Source organism: Leptopilina boulardi, unplaced genomic scaffold, assembly GCF_019393585.1.
Source record: "Leptopilina boulardi isolate dan_hultmark-lab unplaced genomic scaffold, ZJU_Lbou_2.1 LbouV2_408, whole genome shotgun sequence".
NCBI classification, from domain to species: domain Eukaryota; kingdom Metazoa; phylum Arthropoda; class Insecta; order Hymenoptera; family Figitidae; genus Leptopilina; species Leptopilina boulardi.
This window is the reverse complement of record NW_026137983.1, coordinates 2352722-2371370: the sequence shown is the minus strand read 5'-3', so window position 1 is coordinate 2371370 and position 18649 is coordinate 2352722. Positions and strand designations below refer to the sequence as shown.

Genomic DNA, 18649 nt, shown 5'->3' with positions numbered 1-18649 from the left:
CTTTAGAAAAAAATAAATAAGTGAATAAGTGAAAAAAAAAACGAAAAAAATACAAAATTTTCTTTGATTTTTTTTACTTTTAAAAAGTTTAATTAATAGTTTTTTACTGTTGATTATTATATAAAGACTGTTGTAGTAATTATAAACAGCTGTTGTAAGTTATTTGAATATTATAAGCAAATATAATCAATGTTTTTCCACTAATAACGCCGTTTTTTCATACAATCCTTCTACACATTTTTAATTGTAATAAATTTTATACTGAAACATGTTGATTAAAATTTAATTTTTAAAAAAATATTAATAAATAATAAAATAATAAAAAAATATATAAATTAAAAATAATAAAAATAATCTTTGTTAATCACAATCAGAATAAAATTTAACTCAAAAACAAATTTTTTATAATGTGTATTTATTCCCCCACCTCGCGTGCTAGCTTGAGTTAGGTGAGTTTTTACTTCTGAGCGGCGGCTCGAACTCGCCTACCTTTTCGGAAAGCACTCCTTAACTCGAGTTAACTAAGTTTTGCTTGTGTAAAAAAACACTTATCTCAATTATTTAATATAATTTGTTTAAATAATCAATTTTTGACAACGGATTTAGAAAGAACTCTATTTATTTACCTAGAAAGTGAAGTTAGATTAAAGAATTATTTATATTATATTAGGTTTTTTAAGACAAACAGTCTTTCATCATTTTCTCGGTTTCACGAAAATATGAGTTAAGTAAGTTTTTATTTCGTACGGCAGTATAGGTAAAGTCAAAATTAATTTTTATTGAATTTTTTTTAAATGTAATGGAGAATTAAACATAAATATGTTTTGTATGAAAAGTTGATTTTATCTGAGTATTTTCACTTCAAAAATCACAAACATAACCTAAAATTTTCTTAAGGTCCCTACACTCGTGGAGCGTCACATATATTGTATTTTTAATATTATAATTATTATTTTAATTGTACTATAATATTTAACAGGAGTTAAATTTCGTTATAAAATTTTTAGGCCTGTATTCTTGCGATATTAAGGTTAAGAAGAAAGTTAAAAAATCTAAAAAAAAAAAAATTAAATAAAAATTCTGTTAAATGAAAAATAACCTCCATGAAGTTGGCGTCGACGCTCTGCGCCAAAAATTGTTTTTCACAGGAACAAAAATGTCAAATTATTTTTTTGTTTATAATTTTCGGTCCAAATTATCTGAGAAATACTTTTCAATGTATTATGTGGACCAAGAAGACTAGAACCAGGAGGGGAAACTCCGTTGTAAAGATGCGGCGTGACAAACAAGACACTAGAAGGCGTGGCTTATCGTTCGTGCATTGCTATTCAGACGAATTTCAGTGTTCTGCGCATACTTTCTTGACACTGATATTTGAAATGTAGCAGACGCTGTTTTTAAGTTTCTGTTTATGCGGTTATGGCAAATGGTTTACCCATAAATTTTTTGATGCGATTATATTTAATTAATTATATGTAACTAGCAAAATTAAACGCGCGCAAGCGCGCCAAATTGAGTGTTTAATTGTTTGTTATAAAGAAATTAAAGATTAATATTATCAATAATAATTTAATTTATTAGAATATTATTACATATTAAATGATAATAATGAAAATTATATGTTTACAAGCCTCGGATTATACGACTTTTTCTGACTTTTTTCAAAAATAAGACTTTTATCGACTTCTTTTAATAAAATGCGACATTTTTTTTAACATTTGAAAAAAATGTAAATAAAATACATTTTTCTAGTATAAAATGTAGATCTTCATCATATCTTCTTCAATTAAATTATTTAACAAATTTTAAACTAAAATGATTCTTCACTACATTAATTAATTTTAATAATTTTAATGAAATACATCACAAATTCAATTATATCAAAATTATTTTTCAATTAAAATTTTTATGAAATTTAACAATTGTTTATAATTTTTAAAAAAAAATATCACAATAAAATTTAATTATTTTTTAAAAATTTCAATTCAAAATAAACTAAAATTCAATTATTACCCAAAATTTTAATTCAAAATCAATTAAAAATCCAATAATTATACAAAATTTTCAATTTAAAATTTAATTATTTACCAAGTTTTCAATTTAAAATGAAATAAAATTTAATTATTTACCAAGTTTTCAATTTAAAATGAAATAAAATTCAATTATTTTCTAAAATTTCTATTCAAAATTAATTAACCAAATTTTCAATCAAAAATGAACTTAAATTAAATTATTATCCAAAATTTCAATTAAAATTTAATTATTTACCAAGTTTTCAATTTAAAATGAAATAAAGTTCAATTATTTTCTAAAATTTCTATTCAAAATTAATTATCCAAATTTTCAATCAAAAATGAACTTCAATTAAATTATTATCCAAAATTTCAATTAAAATTCAATTATTTCCCAAAAATTTTCAATTTAAAATCAAATATAATTTCATTATTCTCAAAAATTGGAATTCAAAATTAATTGAATTTTCAATAATTTGAATTTAAAAGCATCTAAAATTTAATTATTTCTAAAATTTTACATCGAAATTTTTTTTTTTTTGAAATTTAATAATTTCAATTATAACTCTAAGGAAATTCAATTATTTTTAACTATTTTAATAATATTCTTTGAAAATTCAACTATCTGAAACCATTTTTCAAATTATTGTATTTTGTCCGCATTTTCTAATAAATTTTTAGTGAAATCATCTAAAATTTTAATTACAAAACACTTAAAGTTTCAATTAATTTCAAAAATCTCAATTTTAAATCTTTGAAAATTCAATTAAATTTAAAAAATGTTTTCCAAAAATTGTTTGATAAATTATTTTCAGTTCTGGAAAATTTAATAATTGTTTGAAAATTAACAATATCTTTGAAATTTAATTATTTCTAAAAATTTCAATTTTAACCCTTCGAAAAGGATTATTATTAAAAAAAAAAAAAAATTTTATTTAAAAATCTGTAAAATATTTTTGTTAAAATAAAAAACAAATCCACTTTTTTTTGGAATATAAATCGACTAAAACGACTTTTTTGTGTCTTTAAGTTGATTCGAGGCCTGTGTTTTTATAATTAATATTTAATAGGTATTCGTTGGCACCTGGTACCTTAAAAATTAATTTTTAAAAATAAATGTTTTTCAAATTACTATCTTATACGAAATTTCCTGGCGCATCTTTTTTCTCATCATACATTTTTTGTACAATTTTTGAATCAATATACAACTTTAAAAAGAATTTCGTTGGTAAACGTTGTGTACTTCAGCTTCGTGAATTGAATTTTCGAATTTGGAATTTTAAAGAAACTTATTCCGAAATTTGGAAACACAATTATACAACTTTGGCAAAAATAAGAAAAAGAATTGTCAAAATTTGACACGTCATAAGATTACTATTCAAAAAAACACGTGAAATCAGAAAAGGCCAACTTCAAGTTAGGACAGAAGGACAGACCAAGCATTTTATTATTATATAATTTACCTAACCAAGCAGACGCAAACATTTGCAGCTGCTTGCTACGAAATTTCCCCTTCAAAACCTACATGGATAGTATGCGCAGAATTCGTAAATTCGTTCTATTAGCAGTGCACGAACTTAAACGACACGCCCACCGTGTGCACGCTTACCATGCCACTACTCACTGCGGTAAAGCGTGGAAGTTTCACCTCCTGGTTCTAGTCTTCTTGATGTGGACCCAAAACCTTTTTAAAAATGATTTGATATTTTTGGTCCCATGTAAAATTATTTTTCGACGCTGAGCGTCGACGCCAACTTCATGGAGGTGAAAAATACGTTAAAATTTGTGAAATATTCTTAATATAAATTCGGTTGAAAAAAAAAAATTATAAATATAAAAAATAGAGTTAAAAAAATTATTTCAACTTTGAACAAAAAATTATCTTTAAAAATTGTTTTTGTAATGGTTTTAATTTTTCCAACAGAAGAAGTTCTTTTTTTTTTGATTTGTATATACACTTATAATAAGTAATTTCCGTGCTATAATGAGCGTAGTTTATCAATATGATTAACGAGGGATATATATATTTATATTTTATTTTTATTTTGTGTTACAGGCAGTCAAGTTAGAGTCCGTTCATCCTGGCAGGACGCGATATCTCGTCGTGGTATCCTGTACTGGAAGACAGGATGCCGAGGAGAGTTGTCTGTTGGGAATAGACTGCAATGCCAGGGCGACGGTTGGACTCGTTCTACGAGTTTTGGCCGACACTGCCATCACTCTCGACGGCGATGGGTATGTTTTTAATTCCATTTCAATTCATTCTATATATCTTTAAAACTTCTTAAATCTCAGTATATTGTACTCTCTATATCTCTAAAGAAAAAAGAATAAAAAAAAATATCCCAATAAAGAGGTAGTTAATGAGAGACTATATATGATATAAAATTCCGCAGGTTTTGTATTTTTCATGAGCGCATTCTTTTCAAATGAATGTATAAGATTTGAATTTATATTTTGATTCAAAAATTCACATACATTTTACTACCCTTCTTTTTGCGTAGAAGTATTCTATAAAATTAATTAGTTAGAATTTTATTTTAGTCGAAATTTACATTTTTCGACAAATTTTTATACTTAAAACAGAATTTTTAGGTACCGAATTTTTATTTGAGAGAATATTTCTTTTTATCCAATTTTTTTTTTTTTCATTTAACCCTTTAAGGTACACGACTTAATTATCAGAATAATAATTTCTAAAGTTTTTGGAATGCTGATTTACAAATATGATGACCGTTTTTGAAAATTCAATATGGAGGCTGAAAAATTTAGAAACTCATCAGATTTGTTTAAATCTCGTCAATCGGGGTTTTTCGAGGTCGCTGAACAGGAATCTGATATTCGTTTATGAAAATTCAAAATGGCGGATTCAGAACATTTTGAATTTTTTAAATAGGTACCGGCATATTTGTAATTAACGACCTCAAAAACCCTTGAATACCGAGTTTCAATCTGATCTGATAAATTTTTAAAATTTACGACCGCCATTTTGAATTTTTAAAAACGAACATCATATTCAGCGATAAAATTATATAATATTATTCTGTTAATGAATTTTATCCTCGATAATCATGGTCCCCCAAATTAAAATATTGTCTTTTAACAAAATTGTTGCAATGTTTAGAGAAATAAATTTTTAGCCTAACATTGTATATATAGTATGAGTGCGCCTTTTGTTTTATCACAAAGCGATAATAATGAGAGACCCACTTTAATGTTTATAATTGAGGTTATTCCCGCATAATGATTTCCTGCTCTTTAATTGTCTTCTACAAAACTCCGCCTCTTATAGAGTAAAAATACTTCATTCATCTCCTTTGGCAAAATCAGATCGTGGGAACGTGATACCAAGGGGAAGGGGAGATGAAATAACGCGACCCTCTCGCGCGCCGGACATGCCTCATAGGTCTAGCATTCAAGATAATTACTTAACTTAGCATTTCGCTTATTTCTTATATTCGTCTTCTATTACTTGTTCATCATATATATATGCTCTCGTACCTATGCATTAATCGGCTTTTGAATGCTCACGACAGGAAATGACTATCCATGCGATATAGAGAAACGAATGAACACAAGAAAATAAACGCATCCAGAGTCTTGCTTCATCTTATATATATAGTTTAATCCTTCCATCGTGCCGGATGCTGGTCATTATAATGTATCCCAAAAAAATAAAACGAAAGAAATAGAATTGAGTCCGGTTTATTGCCATTACTTACGTAAGTTGTGTTTATAACGTGAAGTTGAACTCGGAGAGTGTATATTTGCCGGTTGTCGCAACGCCATCAATAATAGGCCCCGTACCTGATTTTAAATGTACAGTTCACACTTTGTATTTTTTATGGAAAATTAGTTTTGCAATCGTATGGGCGTTCGTATGTTCAATTAGAATCGTGTTTAACCTAATCGAACAATGAATAATTTTTTGAGAAAATTTTTTACGATTTAGTATATAATGGAGAATTTAAAACAACAATTCGGAATAATAAATGCAACATTAATTGAATTTTAAAGAGTAAAAATAAGTATAACTCTTTTTCTATAAATAATGATGGAGAAAAATAGATAAAGAGAGAGAGAATAACTTTTGCAATAAAATATATGTATACGTAAAATATCAGAAAGAAATTATTATCATGTTTGAAATCCTGTAGCATTTAAGGTTTACAGTGTATATACCATTGAACATGTATCAATGGTGTAACCTGTAATTTATGTCAATTATGCAATACTGTGTATAGTTAACTGGCGCTTTGACGAAGCTCATTGCCTTGTATTTTGCAATAAAGGACTCAAGATAATTACCAGAGGATCAACAGAATTGCAGACTTAAATTTATTGCTTTTGGTCCTTTTTATTGCACAACATGCAATTCCAGACGGTCAAGGTAACAAATTCATTTTTTTTCCGTCGATATGTATGTTTATAGCCTCTTTTTAATCATGGCCTTGAATTTTACAACATTCAGCAAACTGTTATTTTTTTTTGGTATCAACTAAATGCAAATTTTTTATTCACTAAATATCATGTATTTGATATAGTGACCCCCATATTCATATGCGTCCAAATCATCTCTTATTTTCTTTGAAACCTATTGCTTGTAGCGCCTCTTGCGAGAAAATGATTAATCAGAATTATCGTCTGCTATCGAGAAGAAAAAGTTGTTTTTAGCATTTTTTAGTCAAAGATGCCAATGACCGTCAACAAACGCAACTGCACTTGTGCTACTATTTTATATTTTAATATAAGAAAATGTTTAGAAAATTATAAAAAAAAATGTTTTAAATTTATTGGTTTTTTAATCAAAATTAATTTTTGTCAGTTAAAAGTAACTAATTATAACAAGAATTTTTTTTATAGACCTAATTCATTTCAAATCAAGCAGGTTAAATATGGTTGGAGCTGAAAACACTTTGTTACAAAAAAAAAAAAAAAAAAATTGAAAAAAACTTTTTCTCCAACGCCTGCTCTGAAAGTGCAACTTTCTTGGTTAAAAAATTATTGGAAAAGTTGAACATTTATTAACTCCTTGGCCGAGCGTGGGGAAAGTAAATCGTAATATTTTTTAGTTTTTCTTTGATAAATAATAAATAAATAATAATAATTATAATAAATTATTGAACGCGTGAACTGCACTTTATATGATTAGATGACAACTTCTCGCAGCTTGATTGATATAGTCATAAATGGCCAGCCTTAACCTGTAATTAATACTTTTATTCTTTTTGTCAATGCATAATTTATGAGTTATCGGATTGATACAAATATAATAATAATTGTTGTAATTAATTATTATTATAATTTATTACTAATAGTGGATGATTAGTAATTACTAATAATAAAAGTTGATATGTAACAAAAAGTGAATCGAAATGTAACAATTGATAGTTTTTTAAAAAATAACAAAAAAATTTTTTTAAAAAAAAACTTCTTATGAAACCTATTGGAGGTTGTAGGTCACAAAAAACTAAGAAGAATGGTGTATATAAAATTCTCCAAACACCCCTAAATTTTCATTTTTGAGCCAGAAAACCATTTTTACGTATGTTTATGCATAAAAACCTTTGTAACTTTCTTCACAGGAAAAACAAAGTGTTATTTTAACACCAGAATTGGTGTTAAAATAACACGCAACAAATTTTACCCTAAATCTGGGTTAAATCTTATGGGTTTTAGCATTGGAGAAAATTACCCGCAACAAAAATAACACCATCTTTTTTCTGTGTTATTTCCGCACCGAAATCAAATTTTTTTTTCATTTTGAAGCTGAGAAACAGAGCTTTTTAGCCCATATTCGATATTTTTGTTTAAATTAATATTTATAAGAGAAGAATTACAAAAATGTCCAGAAGTTGTCATTTTTCTCGCAATTTTTCAACTTTAACTGATGTTTTCATCATTAATTTTAATTTAAACATTTTTTCTTTTCTAGCGCTATTAAAGCGTATTAAATTCTGTATCCAATGAGCCCTATTTGAATAGATTTTGTAAAAAATTAACTGAATTATACTATACTACATTTATACTGTACTATACATTTTTGTAATTTTTTTCTTATAAATATTAATTTAAACAAAAATATCATATATGGGCTAAAAAGCTCTGTTTCTCAGCTTCAAAATGAAAAAAATTTTTGATTTCGGTGCGGAAATAAGAAAGTTACAAAGATTTTTATGCATAAACATACGTAAAAATGGTTTTCTGGCTCAAAAATAGAAATTTAGGGGTGTTTGGAGAATTTTATATACACCATTCTTCTTAGTTTTTTGTGACCTACAACCTCCAATAGGTTTCATAAGAAGTTTTTTTAAAAAAAAATTTTTTTGTAGCACCGTGTAATACGGTGAAAGAAGTTGTTACTTTTACTCCTCAAAATGATGATCGCGTTATTAAAAAACAAATTGTTATGAAAGATCTTCTATAAGTATTATTTAACAATTACGTTTTATTATATGCAAAATGTTATGAATAAGTGCGTTTTACTTACTAATGTAAAATATCGAGAAAAAGCTTTTATGTTTCCATGTTTCATGTTTATTTCAAAATTTAATAAAAATTTTGTGAATTTCTAATTCTAGTAATTTTTATTTTCAATTTTTTCGGCAACAAAATATATTCACTTAAGTTTCTTACTTAAAAAACTAATTTACTTCCTTTTTTAATATGCTACTTTTTTTCAATTTAGAGGACACTTTTTTTCTTCAAAATGCTACTTTTTCACACTTTTTTTGGTTTCCTACTAGACTTCGAAGCCTGTAATTAATATCAATAAAGTACAAGGCATTTTTTTGTCTGTTCAAGCTCTTGTGTAAATATTAATAGGTAGGTAAGTAATAGGGGTCTACCTCTACTTGTATTGGGCTGTCAATTTTTTTTTACACATTTCCGTGCGCGTGTGTGTTGTTAATAAAATAATAATGATAAATAAAACATTTTTCATTTTAAAAAACCAAATAGTTGTCATTATATATAAAGCATATATACATTGTTAATTCTTCCTAATTAATAAAAATGCATTTCCTCGCGAGGTGTTGGAGGAAATGTCGTGTGCAACACGTGGGAAGGAATAATTTTTTTGAGTGTACAATGTACTATTATCGGACCTACTAGAGGTTGTAATTAACAAAAAACTAAGAAGAATGGTATATTAAAAATTTCCCTAACACCCCTAAATTTTGATTTTAGAGCCAAAAAATCATTTTCACTTTTTTATTTTTGCACCGATTTAAAAGTTTTTTTTTCATTTTGAAGCTAAAAAGCAGGGCTTTTCAACCCACATAGAGTTTTTTTTGTTAAAAATAATATTTACAAGAGAAAATTTCCAAGAAAGTTCGGAAATTGTCAGTTTTTTCTCAATTTTGCAACTTTAACTGATGTTTACGACATTAATTATATTTTAAAGATTTTTTTTCTTCATGTAATATTTAAGCATACACGGAGTGAAATTTCTAGGAATATTTACCGTGCTGCCACCAGAAAGTGAGTGCACAGTACATTCTGGCAGTTTTTACTGTGTGGCCTCTACAATCTGTAATGCAAAATTTGTAGGGGCAGCACAGTAGAAACTGCCAGAATGTACTTTGTACTTACTCTCAGGTGGCAGCACGGTAAATATTTCTAGAAATTTCTCTCCTTGTACTAAATTGTGCGTCGAATGAGCCCTATTTAAATAGATTTCTTTAAAAATTGACTGATTTATTGCAGTTTTTCTATTTGCAAGACCATTAAAAAAAAAAAAAAATTATTTGTCAGTTTTGCTTAATTTTTCATCACACGAAAAAAAAGTCGAATTTTTACCTCAAAATCGGTATAAAAATTACTTGCAACAAATTTTATCCTAGTTGAGGGCGCACCGTCTATGTGAATTAGCATTGGTGAAAATTACCCGCAACAAAATTTATCCAGCGTTTTTTCTTGTGATTCTTAATTGTTTGTTGTTAAGAATATGAACATTATTATAATTAGCCAGTGGGTTGAATATATACATCCCTGAAGTTGGCTTCGACGCTAAGCGCCAAAAATTGTTTTTCGCTGAATCAAAAATATCAAAACATTTTTTAAAAAGGTTTTTGGTCCTTGAGAAGTATTTTTCAATGTATTATTTGAATTGAAAAATTTAAAAAAAAAAATATTTTGAAATTTTTGATTCTGCGAAAAACAATTTTCGGCGCTGAGCGTCGAAGCCAACATTAGGGAGGTGAATATATTTTGTTTTGCGGTTGCGTAACCTAACCTAAAAAAAGTGCAAATCTTCTGACAATGGAATTATCGATTATTACCGACTCAATAATCACACAGAAAAAACCTGAATTCAAATTGAGTATAGATTCTATACTCAATTTGATTCGCAACAAAAATGAAACTGGTTGTTTCATTTCGAGTTCTAAGGTAAAAGTATCAAAATGAAACAGGCAAGTTTCATTTTGAGAAAAAGAAAAATGGAAAAATATTGTGAAATAACGAATAATTTTGCACAAAAACATGAAATATAATAATTACAAAGAAGTAAATAACACGCTAGACTTAATATATTTGATTAAAAATTGCTTGTAATCGCGTAATAAAATAATAAAGGAAATATGTTTTTAGGTTAGAAAAATGAAAACATGTGTTTTGACAACAGGAACGGTACTGCCAACTTAAATAATAGCGGTAAATTTAAAAACTTATGAAATTAATTATTATCTACGTAAATAATAATAAATAATTTTTATTTAAAAACTTCTAAATATTCGTACTGGTTAAAATAATCTTTCTGGTGTTGTTGAAATATTAGAAACAATAATTGAAATACAAAATTACTCTGCTTATGATGCCAACTTAGAAATCTGAAATTCCAGCCAATATCATTTTGAATAACATGAAGTTTGTCCCATATTCATTTCGATACCCAAAAGAAAATGAGTTGCAACAAAAATGAGTCTAAGTTTTTTCTGTGCAATAATGAAATTTTATTTGTTAATTTCAATTATTTTTCCATTAGATTAACAAATTAGAATAATTTTCTTATGGAAGATTATGGTTTTGTTGATGGAAGTATGTATATATATATATATATATATGTATATAAAAAGTGAATGAAAATGAACAGTATAAAGTGAAGAAAATAAGAGAGTGGTATAAAGAAAATGAGAGAGTGGAAAAGAAAATGAGCAAGTGCGGACCAGTTCGCGTTCCAAAGATGTCGATGACCCGTTCTTTTCTTTATTCTCTTGTTCAATGTATATGGCAGTAGGCTTGTCGCATCAGACTCTCAAGAGTTAGGCTCGACTTGATGCACAAACTTGTTCTTTTGCCACGAACTACATAATCGGTTTTGTTTCAAGATGCATAGTTAGCCATCCATGTCTAAGGAAGTAGAACATTGCACGCGCTTTGGAAAAAGTCAAATTTCTTTTTTCTCCTTTTTTTTTTTCTTCTTCTCGAGAATGCCTTTCAAAACTTTAGAATATTCACGTCCGAACTCCCGCCATTATAAATAAACTTCCAGGACTTAACTGGGTTTTGTTTATTTCTCGTTAGCTTCCGTATTTATTAGCTTTTTGTATATACATATACTCTGTTTTACGTCATCATTTTTTATTACAACCAAAATCTCTTCATCGGATCTTAAACAGTAACAGGTGATTCATAATTAATATAATTGAAAATAAAATAATAATCCATTCTAGAAAAAAAAATGGTAACATAAATATTATGGTAAATATGTAAAAAATTATAGAAAAAATTGTTATAAAAAATAATGATTTGGAGGTTATGATGAAAACTTGTGTTATAGTAGAACGTTGCGCATTTTGTGTGACGATGATATGCCCACTTAACCCACTAATTGGACATTATGTACAAAAAGCTCATAACGCCGAATACTATTTGCGATCATGTATGCATATATCTTCGAGCGTAAATTATTGTCGGCAATGTAGACTGTCTTCTCCGGAAATTCAGTCGATTCTTAGAATCAACACTGCTGAATTATGTTCCATTTATATACATACGGTATTTGAATTTACCGTATACAATAATTTCCCGTGCGTGTCATTTAAATATCAGGAATAATTAAGTAATTTGAGAAAGAATTTAATGAATATACCACTGTATAAATGTGTCAATCGGGCTTGAAAAAATAATCAATGAAAATTATTTACTAATTTCGTGATTTTAAGAAATGACATTTTTATTAATTATTTGAATTTCAGAAGTAATTAAAAAAAAGTTTCCTTTACTAATACAAATGTGACGCTCTCTCAAGAAAGAGACCTTAGAAGGCTGAATCCATTTCAAAACGTACAGGCCGACCACCTTCAGGTTGTAGATTTTTCTGTCGATGAAATATGTTATTCTACATGAAAAATAAAGAGACACGTATTTTTTTATTTTTCATAAAAATTATGTTTAACGAAGTTATGGTCATTTGAAGTTTGAGTGGTAAAACTCGAAAGAACAATGAAAAAAAATTGTTTCGCCTATAATTTTTTTTCTAATGAATGCAATCAAATTATTTTTCTTGGATCTTGTAGGGGGTATATTCCTCTTTAAAATCCCATTTGAAATTTGCAAAAAGATTCAAAATTAACAAAACAGGAGATTATTTTCTAAAAATTATTAAAGTCAATTTTCTCAAAAACCCCACTTTTTTTTCTCTCAAATTTTTACCATAAATTCTTACCAATATGAAGAACCAATCCTAGGAGTTTCAAGCGGGCTAAACAATCCTGGTAGTAAGGAGAAATTTTTTTCGAAATATTTTTTTATACGAAATTTGAAATGGCTGACGTGCAGTTTCAAGAACAAATGAACTAACTGAAGTGAGTCATTTTATAACCAACAATTATTGGTTGGAGTAAATGTAATTTGACAAATAGAACACTCCAATCTAATCTAAGTATTTATGTATTTGATTTCATGCATGGACGTAAGAAGTAAATGGACCCAGCACGTTGTATGTTTGATAGACAAGGGGGGTAAAACCGATCTTCGGTGAAGGGTGAGGCATTGGTGGAAGTACGTTGATTGGCCGTTTAGTACGCTTGCGCCGGCGCGCGTAATTTAAAACGAATAACATAATTATAAAAAGTAACTTGTAATAAAATCCGTAAATTTCAATCTAAAAAAATATGTTTTTCAAAAAAGTGTCCATTAAATTAATTAATAACATTTTTCTGTAAATATTTAATATGAAACAGATATTTTCCAAATACAAAACAATATGCAATAAATAAAATATAACACGATATAATAATGTTATTAATAATACAAAATGAATTATAAAAAAATTAATAAAAATAAATTATGAATAGATACATTTAAAAGAAATATGATCAACTATTTCTATAAATAATGAAATTAATAATTAAAAAATGTCACATAAAAATTGTTAAAAACATAACCTGTACCGTGAACAAACAGAGAAACACGAGATAAATACTTACCTGTGATATGTCACATTTTTCTTATTTCCATTTGTTTTAATAGTCCGAGAATTTTCACGTTTTAATAATGCATTTTCCATATTTTTTTACCATGTTTTACTTATTCTAAGATTATAATAGAATGCATAATTAAAACCGCTAGACACATTGTCAACAAACAATAGTCGATTTCCATTTTGCATCGTCTGCTATACACGACGCAATGTTCGACCAATCACAGAATTTCCACCAATTCATGCGCACTGAACAGTTCTCCTCTTACCTACATGAGTCCCCACCCCGCAACTTTGTGCTGGGTCCATTTACTTCTTACGTCCATGATTTCATGTAATAATAATTAATAAAGTTTCGTACATGGCTCGAACTGCCAAACATGATTTTTTGGAAATTAATTAAACATTTTTTAAATCAATAATATATGTATTTCAATATTCAGTTACTTTAAATGTGTTTTAATGTGCAATAAAAATATTTAATTATTTATATGTGAAAATAATTCATAATAATTTGAAAAAATATTTTTTTAATATTTGAATTATTATAAAATAAACTATCTTGAATTTTTACTTAATCAATTTATTTTAAAATGAAATTTGCAAATATTAATTTCCAAATTGAAAATTAAAACTTTAAGTTTTTTAAAAAATTTTTGAATGATAATTTGAATTGGAAAATATTTCAAGAGTATATTACTGAAAGAATCACAATATTTATAAAAAATATTTTTTCTTTTTTCACCTTTTCATTAATTATATATTTATTTTCATTGGTCTTAACGATACTTAAAATGTCAAATTATAAATTTTTTGATATTTAGAACCTGTTTGAAAAAAATGATTTTATGGTTATTTTCTATACATACATTATTGTTGGTTATAAAATGACTCACTTCAGTGAGTTCATTTGTTTTTGAAACTGCACGTCAGCCATTTCAAATTTCGTAAAAAAAAATATTTCGAAAAAAATTTCTCCTTACTACCAGGATTGTTTAGCCCGCTTGAAACTTCTAGGATTGGTTCTTCATATTGGTAAGAATTTATGGTAAAAATTTGAGAGAAAAAAAAGTGGGGTTTTTGAGAAAATTGACTTTAATAATTTTTAGAAAATCATCTCCTGTTTTGTTAATTTTGAATCTTTTTGCAAATTTCAAATGGGATTTTAAAGAGGAATATACCCCCTACAAGATCCAAGAAAAATAATTTGATTGCATTCATTAGAAAAAAAATTACAGGCGAAACAATTTTTTTTCATTGTTCTTTCGAGTTTTACCACTCAAACTTCAAATGACCATAACTTTGTTAAACATAATTTTTATGAAAAATAAAAAAATACGTGTCTCTTTAGTTTTCATGTAGAATAACATATTTCATCGACAGAAAAATCTACAACCTGAAGGTGGTCGGCCTGTATGTTTTGAAATGGATTCAGCCAGAAGCAAATGAATTATAGATTATTGTTTATAAGAGTTTAACGTTTTGATTAAAAGATCTTTTCTATTTATGAAAAAATAAAATCAGTTTTTACTTTTTATTGAATATGCTAAAAGTAATAAATACTTCGATATTTTATATTGAGATTTCATTATCTTTGTGCATTTTTTCTTAAAAATTTTAAAACATAACCTATAATTCTAATTTTTAATTTCAGTTTAAGAAAAAAGTCGATTACAATATTTTTTGTACTTTATTAATTTAGAATATATTATCTTATTTTAAGAATAGTATATTCTAAATTTAAGAATAATTTTTATTAAAATATTCTAAAAAACAGAATTGCCAAGCAAATATATTTTCAATTTTAGAATAAATTGCATGTTTTGTATATAAATGAATACTTTAGGCATAAATTTTATTATTATTATTTTTTTATTATTATAACAATGGAATATGTATATTTTAACGAAATAAAATGACTCATTTATATATAGAGTTAAAATGACTAAGTAAATAAAATTGCATTTCAATGATGCAGTAATTTAGTAAAACTCATTAAATTTTTTTTTTCGCTAAATATTTGCAAAGAATAGTTTACAAACAATTATATTATTCTCGCGTTTTTTGCACCAAGATATTGCAACTCTTTTTTCACCGAGAGAGAATTAATTACTGTTATAAAACAAGCGAATTAGAACGCGCATTTTCCTTAAATGACAATGTTACATTTTTTTTCTCAATATATATATATATATATAGATCACTGTAACACCGAAAGTGTGAGATAGAAATACAAAACACAAAAAAAGAGAGCATGCACAATAGTAACAAATCATTTTCATCATCATAAAATATAGATGAGCATTGTTAAATATAGTATAATAAATTAGGAATAAATACACTGTATTTCTACCTCCATGAAGTTGGCGTCGACGCTCAGCGTCGAAAAATAATTTTACATGGGACCAAAAATATCAAATCATTTTTAAAAAGGTTTTGGGTCCACATAATACATTGAAAAGTATTTCTCAGATAATTTTGACCGAAAATTATAAACAAAAAAATAATTTGACATTTTTGTTCCTGTGAAAAACAATTTTTGGCGCTGAGCGTCGACGCCAACTTCATGGAGGTGTATTTCTGTACTAAATACTCAAAATTACATGATTTCAATAAATTATAATACATACATTTTAAAGAATGGATAATTGAAGAATTTATTTGCATTATAATTTATAGAAATGCTTTTTCTTTTTATAGAAATTATTTTCAATATTCTGTAAAATTTAATTATTGTCTGAAATTTCACACATTTTATTTTACTAACAATTAGTAAAATTTAACTAATTCTAAAGCAAAAAGTGCGAGTCACTAATTTAAATTAGTAAACATTTTTTCTAATTCAGATTTAGAGAATGTAATTCTTTTTAACAATTTTAATATTTCTTTAAAAATTTATTTATTTAAATTAAAAGTCTAAAATTAAAAAAAGAAAAACAAGGTATTCATTTCATGATCATTTAGCTTACTCATCATGATACACTTATATTCAAGATTATAAAAGAAGGATTACAACTAAAATAGCGATCAATTTTATAAATATATTGGTTAAATGTAAACTTTATATTACATAAATCGATTTGTTTTCATGTCAGGAATATACAATTTTGACAAGAATTAATAAAAATTTCTATATAAGAAAAAGTTATTTCAAAAAATACAAAAAAACTATTTTTTTTCAAAAAATAAAAATCAAAAACAGGATTTAATCTATAGATTTCAGTACAAAGCTCAAGTACGCAACGTTTATGATAAACGATTTTTAAAGAAATAAATTTTTAAAATGAAAAATTCTATAATTTTTTGCCTAAAAAATATTTCTTGTAATTTTTATTAATTAACAAATTATAAAAAAATATTTTTTAGACAAAAAATGATAAAAATTTTTTATTTTAAAAAGTTATTTCTTTGAAAATTGTTTATTAAAAACATTGCGTACTTCAGCTTCGTGATTTCCGTAAAATATGATGAACTTTGTATAGGTTAATCGATTCGTTTTAATGCAAGAAATAATTTTTTTTTTATCAAACAAGATTTAATTTACAATGAAAATTAAAAAAAATGGAAATTTAAGAATTTTCTTTTAGAAAGTACTTCTTTGAAAATTTTTCTTACATTAGTTCGATTATAATATTCTGAAATAATTCTCTTGATAACATTCTTAATATAGAATTATTTTTATTAAGGAATATTAATCAAATGAATTTAATATTTAATAACATTAGTTTTTCAAAGTAAAATATGTATTAACTAATTAAATTTAGTTAAAATAAAGAAATCGCTTTTTTCGACTTTTTTTGTACCTTAAAATCGTTCCGAAGCCTGTTATTGTTATTTAGAATGATTACACAGCCCCACAAAAAAAAAAAATTTTTTTTGTCCGGCGAACTAGACTAGTCATTTCTCACGTATTTTGGGTCGCTGAATCCGAATCCGGGGTCAGAATTCACAAGTTTGTTCGATTTTTCTTTCTAACCTCAAAAAACTTACTTTTTCTGTACATTTTGAGATAAAATAAAAAATCGTGAGCTAGTTTTGAAATTACGACCATGGTTTACAATTTAGAAGTTAAATTTACTTACCACTTAAATACATTCTTCAAATTAAAAATGGCGGATCCAATATGGCGGATATTTTACAAATTGTTCCGATTCGCTCGAAATTTGGTACTTGGGGTTTTTTTTGAGTCGCTGATTACGACTCTGGCGTCAGTTTAAAAAAATTCAAAATGACGGATCCAATATGGTGACGGTACCCTGGTTACAGAAAGAAGGTCAAATATATATTTTAAATGTGAAATATATAAGATTAGTCATTTTTTCTCGCATTTTTTCGAATCATATATTACAAGGCAGATTGTCTGTGTGACTATACTATGATACAATATAAGATTAGTAATCCTTGACTTCAAAACCTTTTGTGTGTTAATTTTTTCAGCGGATCATATCAATTTAAAAAAAATTCCATTCACTATGTAAGACTCCCTATTTTAAATTACAAAAATCTGAATTTTTAATTACAATCAACGATCAGAAAAACCCCCATGTACAACATTTACTTTTCTCATCAGTCATATTGGATCCGCAATTTTGAACAATTTGTAAAATATCCGCCATTTTTGGTCCGCCATTTTTAATTTGAAGAATGTATTTAAGTGGTGAGTAAATTTAACTTCTAAATTGTAATCCGTGGTCGTAATTTCAAAACTAGCTCACGATTTTTTATTTTCTCTCAAAATGTACAGAAAAAGTAAGTTTTTTAAGGTTAGAAAGAAAAAACGAACCAACTTGTGAATTCTGACCCCGGATTCGGATTCAGCAACCCAAAATACGTGAGAAATGACATAGTCTAGTTCGCCGGACAAAAAAATTTTTTTTTTTTTTTGTGGGGCTGTGTTATAATATTTTTAAATGTTTACTTTAAATAGGATAGGCCATTTTTTCTAACGAATTTATAATTTACCCCTTCAACATACGTTAAACTATTTATAGTCACGATAAATAATCATTATAATCCATAATCTTGAACGGTAATCTTAATCTGATTAAATCGTGCTAAATTGAGAACAGGGAAATAGAGATAATGAAGCTATATAAATCTATATAGTTCTCTATGTGTAAAGGCCCAGACTAAATCTGTGAATAGGATATATTTCACTTGCGGAACACATGGATAGGTGTCTTGAAATAGAAATAGAGCTGCAACTGTTATA

At 26.5% G+C, this 18649-nt stretch overlaps 1 protein-coding gene across 3 annotated transcripts in view; it reads left to right on the top strand.

Moving 5' to 3' along the window:
• The window catches only part of LOC127289444 (protein phosphatase Slingshot), a 233056-nt gene that overhangs the window by 161917 nt on the left and 52490 nt on the right, over positions 1-18649 (top strand). For all 3 annotated transcript variants that reach the window (XM_051317379.1, XM_051317378.1, XM_051317381.1), the window contains one exon: positions 4069-4247. In XM_051317379.1, coding sequence (XP_051173336.1) covers positions 4069-4247 — 179 coding nt within the window. The remainder of the gene's footprint in view (positions 1-4068; positions 4248-18649) is intronic.